Source organism: Bombus pascuorum, chromosome 3 (genome assembly GCF_905332965.1).
Source record: "Bombus pascuorum chromosome 3, iyBomPasc1.1, whole genome shotgun sequence".
Classification (NCBI taxonomy): Eukaryota; Metazoa; Arthropoda; class Insecta; order Hymenoptera; family Apidae; genus Bombus; species Bombus pascuorum.
The window spans coordinates 13,899,843-13,911,992 of NC_083490.1; the positions used below are offsets into that span (position 1 = coordinate 13,899,843).

Here is a 12,150-nt window from a genome sequence, read left to right on the forward strand (position 1 = left end):
TGCTTTATTATGTCTCATAACTTGAGGATATGTATTTGTAATACCGTCCATAAATATAATAACATATACGGATAGCAGGTAGACAGTTTGATTAATTTATAGTAACAGTATGTGAAATTTTACCAAAGTGTGAAATTAATGGCAAATTAATGACTTGAAGCAGCGCTTACTGACTTCTTATGGAATCACCAGACTATAAATTTAAATTATCTATTAGGAAGCTTAACACAGTACGTTACGACTAAATATGTGTTTCGTTGATGTATCCACTTAAATTATGAGTTTAGAGAAGCCTTCGTCTGAGCGTAATTTAGAATTAAATAATCTAAGGGTGAAGAGGTTCTTAAGTAACAAATTAGGAGCAAAAGGACTCAAAATTAGGAACGTCAATTGTGTTACAGCATATCAGCCCTTAACAATAAATTTCATTACGTAATAATACTTTATTAAATGAAGCTGTGTTAAATAGAAATAACACAACAAAGTATTCGAAAAATTACGAAATACTGTAACATTTAAAATCAACCGGTCAACTCTTCATATCGATGCGATAATTCCGTAGTAAATTTACCTGCATAAAACAGCGAACTGAAATTACACGTATTAAAGGGCATGATTTATGCAACAAGGTTGCACAACACATAAAAGTTTAATGAAAAGCAAAGTTCATAACACGAGAACCACTTAACAGAAACGTAGCTATAACCAATCCTCCATTACGTTTTCGAACACGACAAGATCAGCCAGTAAAGGAGATTACCGCTTAAACGACTCACTGGAACCTACAATTTGAATGATAACTCATCGCGAAGAAACACGCGTTCGGATCTTCTCAAACCACCCTCCACAAGATCAAATCGATAAATCAAGAGACTACGACGTACGCATAATCCACCAATGATTTAGCTTCGTTTTCCAAAAAGAATATAATGTAAGCGTTTATCTCGCGAAGAGGAAAGAAACACGAGCAGCCATCGAACGCAAACAAATTATCCTCACTTTCTCCAATTCTACCGTCACGTTCTATACGCCCATTGGATCGATGTAACGTGATTACGCGTAACGATTAATTGGCTATTAATATCGAACTGCCGCGATAGAAATATAATGCGACCGGATATTATCTCGATTACAAGATCTAAATGGCCCGGTCACCGCCATCAATGTATCACACCAGATCGAGATCGAGATCATCTAGCTTGATACCTTTTTATGATCATAATTATTAACACATTCACAGTCTGCTGATCCATATGTGGCTCATTGTACTTACTTTCTATTTATACTTTGTATGTCTCTTGAGTTAAATAAGTTAGAAGCGCAAAAAATCAGAAATTGTACCAAATATATTTGTGTACGAGTGTCCTTATTTTTTCTGCAAGAAGATGCCAATTTATTCCATGAATAAAAATTAAGGGAAAAATATCGTATAAATATAGGCTTGAAAATGCTTTGTTAAAAAGTTATAACAAAGAATTCGAAAAAACAGAGGATTAGCTAGCGTTCGTGTATAACATAAGAACAGATTAGCGATATTTGCATACGTTAATTCCATTTCAATGACATTCGTCTGTTCCGTATTTATAAGAAAGTAGCAAACACTGAAATGGAACTAACGTGGATAAATATCGCTGGGCGGTCGTTATATTATATCAAACGAAAACTTGACATCTCGAATTCTTGTTATAATTTTTTAGTAAAGCATTTTTGAACCTATATATATACGACATCTTTCCCCTTAATTTTACTCGTGAGATAAATTGATGTCGTTTTGAGGAAAAAGGTAGCAATATCCTGTATATGCTAAAAATTTTTTCCAAGGATGTGAAAAAAGTGAAAACTCGTAATCAGAAGTTTCATTCACAAGATGCTATATTATTTAACGCGTTCGTTAGTTGGCTTAAGTAAAAGGAATCCTAATAATATGAATTTCTGCGTTTATAATTAAATAAAGCATTCATTAATCCGTGAGAAATATGGTATCGTAGTGCTATCGCAACAATTACAATGTTTTAATTATTACTTCCCTTATTTTTCTCGTTAAACATGTTAATACATGATCTAAAGACCTTTTTAAGATCTCCTTTCTTGCATTTTTTTCTATTTCTCACATCTCTTTTTCATATTTATTATATTTTTCATATTGTGTTTTCTTCCTTATCCCTACAATAGTTTAAACGAAACTAAAAAATTATTAAATAACTCGAAATTCGAGGCTTAAATAATTTCTTTGTTATATAAATAACTATTCTATATAGATTTTCAAATAACGACACTATAAAATACTCGGACAAAAAAGGAAATCAAAGAATGAGATGTTTTCAAAATACCGCTAGTCTCAGCACGACCATTACAGCACAATTTCAATGTGAAAAAATCAAAGCACTTGAAATAATAGGAAGTGGATCTCGAATGACACGTATTACATCTAAATCAATCTCAACATCAACGCGAGAAGATCCAGGCGGTCTGTAATAAGGTGTCAAGCTTAAAGCCTTATTACCATCGCCCACGGCGCCAATATCGAGGTTGTTATATGATTGATACATCGTGCACGTTGTTACACCTTACGGAGAGCCTTAGGAGATGCCTTTCAATTCCATGAAACAAACCTCCTTCTAAGTAGAAGGTATCTATGATTTTATGGCGTTGAACATACAAGAATATTTATTATAATTTCTATTGATTTTGTTAAGAGTGCTTTTGTCGTCCTCTTGAACGTTTAAAAAATATTAAGAATATTAGTTCAGTTAAATTAACATAACAACTTTTTCTTACAAAACAACGTTTATTGTCCATTCTTAAGAGAATTCAACTATTTCATATTCAAATACTTGTTCAACCACCAAACAACATAATAGTCACGAAATCAAGAAAAATGGATTGATGTTTTTTCCGTATGGTCTTTAAATGTTCTCGTCTGTATTATGAATATTAGAATATTCCATTCTAAACAAGTTCGCGAAAACGATCATCGAACATCGTCGTGCCGATGAACAACCGCTGCACGCAACAAAGAGAAGGCGCCACCCGTGACCATGCCATTTTAGCTAGAACTCGAGATTACAGGGTTGGAACGGATGCACTGGAAAGGTGTTGTTGCAGGGCAACGATCGCTACGGACTCTAATCAACGGCTGCGAGTCAGCTCCGTGGCGTGCGTGCACCAGAAAACTGATACTAAGTAAAACCCAGTTGGGAAATCTCAACGGGGAAGAACCGAAGACTAGGAGGGCTGGACGAGCAAACAGAGTTCGTAAACACATCAGCAGCCAAGGCTTAATAAGCAGCTCGCGGTATTATAGATGATCTCTTTATTGACCGCCATAAATCAGAGTTAAGACCAGGCATTATTACTACCAAGCACATTATCCACTACGTCGAAAACCAGTGATAGAGTGCAGTCAGCCTTTCATCGACAAAGATACCTTCAATTCGATTACAGAATTAAGTAGGGTTATTTTAAACATTGTCACCGCTGATTTTAATGAAATTTAAAGGTGCCATGGTCCTACGCATAGAACGTTGAAAAGGTAGACGATATTTATAGCGTGATGCTAGGCATCACATACAAAAATATCGTTTGGCGCTCCTTTTCAAACTCAAAATCAATCAAAATCAAATCACGTGTGCCTTTATTCATAAATGTAAATTTATAATCAGTTAATATTCGCAGTGATAAATTTTTACACTTTTGAATATGAAACCTTTGAGTGGAACTTATACCTTTGTAGCCAAAAAATAAGAGACATTGAAAAGATTTTGCAAGAGGACGGGGCAAAATATCGTTTGGCCTAAAAATAGCCAGAGGGTCGGATTAAGTGGATTCTTGGATAAAGAAGCGACTTTTCAATTACCTGGGACGAGACAAATATTCAGTTCTAAGAGGGTAAGCAGCATCGACATCCATTATGGAGGGAGTCGAGAAGCGGAGGGATGATGTATCAAAATGCGCATCCTACTTGGGTGAAAGAAGCAGATGATGATTCTGTCAGAAAGGTTGGGAGCTAGGGATCTTGTTTTGAATAAGAAGCTGCCGAGGAAAGTATTCTACTGTCGCGTTTATCTTCCAGACGGATTAGGATTTGGAAATTTATCAGAATTATTTGTTGCATTAGCGAATCTGTTCGAATAATAAATTAGACACTTAGTTAGTCGATTTGGAGCTTATATTTCTTTTTCCTTTTACGCCTGCTGCAGTCCTCAAATTTTTATGTCTGAATCTCGCTCTTGTTTCAACAAACAAACAGATTTTTAATGGTTTAATAAAATTTATAGTAAAAGATTGGAACAAAAGGTCACATAATCATTATTCATAAGTATATGAATAAGTATATTTTTATATTGATAAACAAATACGATTAAATCTACTCGATCGTACAAACCAACAAACATCCCTTGACAACTCCGTCAGCCTATAATTCCATACCGTACTAGAATGACAAAATCAACCAAACCTATAATCCACCCTCAAGTTCAACTAGATTTGAAAAAACACGACGAGATTGAAGAAAAGAAGGGATCTAATTAGAAACCTATTGCGCGAATCAAAATCATGTTAGGATTCGTCACAGGTTCATCAGCCAAGCGTAGAACTCGAAACGTCTGTCAGAGGCTATCGACAGGCAACAGGAATCCAGATAGTCATGGCACGATGCATACGTGCACTCGGTCGTTGAAGATGGTCGGGTTCTGGTCCGAGGCTGCGGTGACCAAGGGTGTCCTTGAAGCGGGCGGGGTCGTCACTCGAGGGCTGCGGGTAAACGACCATCAGGATCCATGTGTGTTAGGCAGCCGAGGCCTTATAACGTATCTTACACTGATACTACTTAACTTTCTGCATCTGTATACGTGACGTTGTTCTGCCTCCTTCCTTCTTTCTCCCTCCCCTTCTATCCTTCCTGCGCCCATGCGCTTCTCATTCGTCTCTCTTTCTCTTTACTTCTGCCCCGTGCTCGTGAAATAAAAGAGGCTACTGCCTCAGCTCTTACTTTACAAGTGTTATGAAACGGCGAACCCTCCTCCACCCTGCCTCCATCCCCCTTCTCCCTCTCACGATACCGATTTATAGATTTAATTATCGCGTCTTTATGCACGTCGACGATCGCTTAGGATCGCCATAGAACGAGTGGAAAACGAGTCATTGGAGAATGATTTCAATCAATAACATTTAGTTGTTCGGTAGTATGTACGTACATCCTGGCAAGTAAGTATTAGCGCGCTCGTAAGGCAACATGGTCAAACTTGACATGTCATTAAAAACCTACTAAATCTCGTTTGGTGCCTACTGAACCTGGACCATAGAGAACTCGTATACTCAACATTACGATAAAGATCTTACCAATTAGATACTTTTCTTCCCGTGCCAGTTTATATTATGTATTATTAACTCCATTGTCCCGATACCCAGAGCATATTTCTCTTTGACTCCTGACTCCTGATTTTATGCTCACGATTATGGCCCGAACTATATATTTTTCTGTCATACTTCGTCACTTTTAGCTCACTCTTGCAGGGTTCAATGTACGAACGCGGCAGATAGAGACGCATCGTGGCTCGAGATAAATGCGGCCCGCGAGATATGACGAGCGGCGCGTACATCTCGACGCGGAGAGGAAACAGTTCGAGAAAGGGCGCGCGATGCATGGAAGCCGTCCTTGAGGGCATATAACACACAGGTGAGGTGCAGGACGATGCTCGGCCGGTAATGAGCCAAATCCATTACGGCACTAGGCAGCAACAACGCAACATAGCAACACACCGTAAGACAGCCTCGGGACTCTCTGGCTGCAAGCCTTTTCCCCTACCCTATTCTCTAGTCTACGAGAGGAGAGGAGAGACAGAGAAATAAAAGAGAGAAGCACGGCATACACGCGTGTATCTATGCCACGCACGTATCGCGCGGTAACAACCACCTAACCAATGGCACCGGTTCGCTAGGCAATTCCAATTATAGATCGTAAGTATATTCCACGGAGCCGAACTGTCGTCATTCCACCCTGCACGTCCTCTATCCAGCCGTTCCGCCCATCGATCTCTTCCCCTTTTCGCTTCCTGATCGCCGCCAAACCAATTATGCACAGAATCGTGCAGCACCAAATTGAAAACTTCTGGCTCACGCCCCCAACCGATGGCGGAATCTATCAGGTGATGCTTCAACGAAACTGCTAACGAGAAGAGGATATATATAGTGTTGTGCGAAACAACTTTAGACCACTTATCAGAAGGAAATATCGTGGCTTTATCGATGAATATATAGACATGTAGAAACATGCACTCTCCATTAAGAAACCAACCCTCTAACCGAACCTTTGATATATCAAACCAATTAAAATAAAAACGGTCCGTCAATCGTCTCTCTGGGAAGATCTCACAAAGAAATCTATCCATAAAAAGAAAGAAATGATCAGAAAGAAGAAGCACCCTCGTCGCACGAACCCCTTTAACCTCGGGAACAAAGCTGAGCCAAGGAACGATTCGCGTACGGTTTTCCAGAAAGGTTGGACGTGTGTCCAGCTGAAGCAAAACGACCGGTCGTCGATAAATTCCACGAAGAAACCGGCCGTCCGGCGCGAATAAATCCCCGCGCGAACTATAAGGGAACACCTTTTTACCGCGAGGGACGACATAAATCGCGCCAGCACAGCGGATCCGCCGCTGAATATCGACAGCGATTTTACGACTATCACGTATGACGTGCTCCATCCTACCCGTCGCTACAATTAAACGACCGGCAAGGTACCCGCAAGGTCGTTACAACTACGAAACACAGGATATACACACAGACACACAGGTGTGTCTATATATATATGCACTTATATAGGTACACCCCCGTTCAAAAGTACGCAGGCACTTACAATTTTCAACCATTAGACTGCGGATGTTTAATTTTAAAAACACAAAGTCAGTTAAATCATTGCTTTTTTGACAAATTTATGAATTTCATCGTACGAATACTTTGTACGCTCAAAATTCATTTATTCGTACTTGTTAATTTTCTGATTTTCTGACCCTTTTATTATTTAGTAGCTAAGATGCAAGTGTCTTCATAAATGAAGATCACAGGAAAAAGAGACGATAAGTCTATTTTTATTGGTTTTCTGATTTCCAAGTTACTTGATGTATAAAAAGAGAGTAAATGGTTTGTATTTTAGTATGAAACAGTCGAAATGGAGACAAATCTATAAATTTTCGTGAGAACGATATTTATAACCGGCATTAATATTGTACATTATTATTGTAAACCTAACTTTATAACGTTTAGTATCTTTGAAAAATTCATAAAAAGCTACTTAACTTAAACCTAAAACCAAATAAAGAGACAATCATGGGATTAGTTAACAGCTAACAGAGTTCAAAAATTTATACGCTTATAAAAAGTGGAAATATGGTTTACTGTGGTTTTCCCCTTAGTCTTGAATTTTGAACGAGGGTGTACGAGCGTAAGTATATAGACACACACGCGTAGAAACGGGTGGAGGATGGCACGACTGGATATATACAGAATACAGAGAGATGCAACAGCCTGGGAGAGAGGTGGGGCGGTGGTCAGTGGCGCCACGCAATTGTCAATTAACATTTTTACCGCCGTGCAAGAAAACACGAAGTTACGTGCCGGCGTACGTGGCCACCACACACGGCACACGGTGAGCTCGACAGGGTTCCAGAGATCACGGAGCCCGAAGAGAAACGGAGAAAGCAAAGACTCCACGAGGAACAAGACCGTATTCCATTCGATGGACTAACTTACAACGAAGAAAGAGGATTATGTCTGGCTGGAGGAGAAGAGACCGAGAGAAAGAAGAGCAGCGAGGGTAGAAAGGAAAAAAAAGAAAGAATCGAAAGGATACATTTCATTACGATTATGCGCGCAATGGATTGGTAATCGTAAGCGCCTCCAGACCGCGCCCCTACAGCAAACCCAGCACCGGACGCTATCACTTGCATAGAAACCTGTGAGGCTCGTTTTTCACACGTGGGAACGGAGAACTTTTCCACGCAAAATGCTCGAGGAAGGATTCGAGAGACTCTATTAGTATTATTAGCATGCACTATATGGTTCATTTTCTTTTTGTTGCTTGATCTTTTCGTCCGAGAAATTTATTGTATATCTCCTTTTACTTTTATGGACTTTTGTCGCTGATTTTATCAATGAACCTTGTTACCTTCCGTCTATGGTTAGCTTTCCGTGGCAAGAATTCAGCTATCGATACATACTGCTAGAAAATGAGTCGGTATTTCCAGATTACTCGCTCTTTATTACATTCAACGACGCTCTTATAGAGCTCGTAATATTACGTTGCGAGAAGCTGCGATAGCTTCGAATATTGCATTTAATAAGCTGGTATCGGTTTCGCTCTCTATTACACGGAATATTACACGATGAAATTTTTTGACGGCTCGCCTTTTTTTTCTTTAACTTTCTTTCGAACGGTATGACCAACGGACGACGCACGACTTTGAATAAGATTTATCGGTTTACGTAATCGAGGCCATCTTGCACAATAATTTATCAATTAATGATATTAATGAACTGACAAATTACAAGTTGTAGGTCGTTGAACTTCTTAATCCCACTCAAGTATCTTACCAAACGAATAAGAGAAAGAGAGAACGAAGAAAAAAGAAATCGAAGAAAGAATGACAAGAAATTACCTACGACCCAGCAAATAAATATCTGAAGACCTATCAAGACCAATTATATAGTCTCAATACATGTAATACTATTCAAACATTCTGCCAACCAAATACAAAAAAGAAGATAATGAAGAACCGATGACGACAAAGTATTTAAAACACAGCAAATAAACGCCTTTATAAAATAGTTTATGTACTCGTAAAAAGGTCAACCAAAATCGATCTGCCAATATACCTAATCTTTCAAAACGATAATTTATAAGGAACATAGCAAGATCCTTAAAAAGAAAGGCGAAACAAACGGCGTGTTGGTTCGCTGTTACCGTCGGTGGCACCATCGAACCGTATCGGCGTTCGTTGCCCCGCGCGTTACACGATATGCCCGTGCAGAGAAGGGTGTGCGGCGTTTTACGAGATGCAAATATCGGGCAGTCGGACAGCCAGTCAACCGCACCATCAACTCGGCTACCGGTGAACTGTGCCGAGCGTGTCCCTCTTCATCTGTGACTTTGTAGAATGCGTCTGGGCACCCGTGACGAACAGCCCCGCAAACCACAAAGTTCCAAGTTACCTGCGGCCTACGGGACAAAATATCGCCAACTACATGGTATATAAAGCGATGATTTTGGGTAACTGAGATATCTGGATATCCTGATACCCACGAAATATTCGACTAAAAGAAGCTTACTCGCACTATTATTCATGAGATATCCAAAGATATAAGATTGTAACGTGCAGAGTTTATATAGTAATTTTCAAAGCTGACAATAAAACAGAGTGAGATAGCTCAGGAACAGGAAAGATACTCCGTAATTTAATTTAAAGATTTTGAGTATCTGAGGAACCTAGTTGCTCTGGTATCCGTAAAATACTTGGATGAACGAAAAGTGCTTGGCTTTATTTTAAGAGTCGTGCTTATGAAAGTGATGACAACTTCCAGTACCTCAGACTATTGTAATTTTTCGATCCCAAGTGAACTTGGAAGATAATTTATTTACGATCATATCGGGCAACAACGAAAATACGTGTACATGTCTATCTCTAAGATTGTATTAAGAGAAAACCGGTAGTTTTATTAGATTATAAGTCAATTAGATCTGAATTTCCTTCGTTAGCCTTCTTTTCAGCCACGAATATCGATTGCTAGCATATTGCATGTATTATGACCAAGCGTTTCACTGCTGCGCTTGTGACAATGCCGTGCGTCGATCGGTGATCTCAACGCCACAAACCTGCACAGGTGAGATCCATCTCACGAGCGGACGGAACGCCGCGGCCACTATGGCCACCGCGCCCAGTAGCCTCCGTGAAACAGAAACGTAAACGGACAGGAGAGAAGAGGAGGGTTTCGAGGGACGCCACTTTTTCGCCTGGGAAACCGGTACTTCGAATTGCGAGCACGTAAATAATTAATGCGAATTGTAAGCGTGAGCAAGGCGCGCGACACGCAAGAACTTGATTACCGGCCAGGCGAATGCGGACCAGATTTTTGTTAACCTCGCGAGAATAACGAAATGGGTGTGTTCGAATACGATGGATCGTTAAACGAGCCTATGATAAGAGTTAAATGATTTTAATTATAAGTTGTTGAACTTAATGAAATTTCTAACGATATGTCACATCTTCAAAAGGTATTTCCAGCTTGTATTTTATATCAATTTCGACCTATCTATATACAATATAAAGGAAGCTATTTATATCTCTGACTGAAAATACTAGCAAACAAGTATAATTAAAGAAAGAAGATATTTATGGTTTCTTGCATGAATATTTTTTTAACACGCGCAAGTCAACAACTTTATAACTATATCGTTTAACACCTTATCATTTACGGCCAATTTTACTCGAACATGTTTCGAGCACCTATTTTAATGAGGCAACTTTTTCACTTTTCATTTCAATGTTTCGTGTCTCGTTTTAAAACCACGCTTACCACGTATACGCTATGAGAAATTTCTCATACGTTGCCACTAACGCGCACCTTAAGGTATACCATTATCAGTTTTCGATGTTACAACCCGACAATTACACATACCAATGGAATTACCGTCTAATATGCAATTCCATGAATTCAAGAGCACGGCACGACTTCATACGGTGCTCATTTAATATTAACTGCCATAAAACAGGCTACTTTTCTTCTGTCAGCATTTTATGCATAACTAGCCAATAGTTAATGTTACTTGGGGATCCAGAACGCTTCTGCTTTTCTCATTTTTCACGACGACTAATAAAGGCAGGAGAAAACGACGAGAATCTCTAAACAAGACCACAAATAAAAGCGAGAACACGGTCAAAGACCTCTTAATGCTGCTAAATATGTGCACCGTTCGAGACAATTAGATGATCACCTAGTCAAATAATTTTATGACTGAGGAAGCTCTTCTACGTGTATTGTTAGGACGTTTCGACACCATGTAATACTGATTCATATATTTCTTTAAATATTTTGAAAATTTTCTTGGAATAAAAAAGTCCAAATCGATAGTAATCTAAAGTACAACACTTGGCCTTACTCTTTAAATATTCCTTCACAAAAGCGTATTCTTTAATTTTCGCAAAAAATAACACAAGAATGGAATATTCAGAATGTACAAAATTAAAAGACTTAAAGAACATTTAATAATATTTCTGAAAATATAAATATTAAATTTTAATCTGCGCTGTAACTCCCCTAAATTAATAGCGACTTATCGACAGCATTGGAACTTGGAATCTCTACGGTGCAATTAATAATGGACCGTACGGTGATCAAAGTTATACACAGTAAGCCCTTTGCTGAGCGGGAACTCTTCATTATAGCTCTTCTGGGAGCCATTAAAACTATGTTCACGTAACAAACGACGGTACACGGGTTAATATCATAGCCTAACGAGAACACATGATGTACATATATTTTCTTACATGAATTCAAACACGTAATATCGCGTAAATTTCATGGAATAAAAGCAACGAAAAAAGAATGAAATAGTTCAAATATAATTCTAAAATCCTTTCTTTCGAAACGTACAATAGTCGGTTAAACGAGCCAACATTTCACAGAAATATGCTGAACAAACACAGCAAACCCGCAGTTAACTCTCCACCGTATATTTATAGAAGAAAACATAACAGTTACCAAGTATGCAAAAACGTACTTCGGTGAAAAACACGACAAAAAGTTACACGTTGTTTCTTCGAATTATATTAACTTACCGGTTATGCGTTTAAACAGAGATGAAACAGCGATAATTTCTCTTTTCTATTTTAAATATATTTATATCCTCAGTGTCCGTCTATTCAAAAGTTTATCGTATGAATTATTATCTCGTATATGATCAACGAGATGTATTTCGCGTCTTTTACTTTTACTTTTACATTTGAAATTATTTAAAAAATAATAAATATTACGAATTATAAACAATAAAATCACTCACCCTATCTTATTGATCAGCTTTCCATGTACGTGAAGGTAAGATGTGACGAACCGTTTATTTACCTGAAACATGCAAGATTCACAATTTATATTAAAATA

At 38.4% G+C, this 12,150-nt stretch overlaps 1 protein-coding gene across 6 annotated transcripts in view; it reads right to left on the reverse strand.

Moving 5' to 3' along the window:
* The window catches only part of LOC132905318 (telomerase-binding protein EST1A-like), a 146,648-nt gene that overhangs the window by 127,517 nt on the left and 6,981 nt on the right, over window positions 1-12,150 (reverse strand). For all 6 annotated transcript variants that reach the window (XR_009657779.1, XM_060956486.1, XM_060956483.1 and 3 more), the window contains one exon: window positions 12,053-12,114. Coding sequence is in view for 5 of the 6 variants with exons in the window: in XM_060956486.1 (XP_060812469.1) it covers window positions 12,053-12,114 (62 nt within the window). In the remaining variant the exon portion in view is untranslated. The remainder of the gene's footprint in view (window positions 1-12,052; window positions 12,115-12,150) is intronic.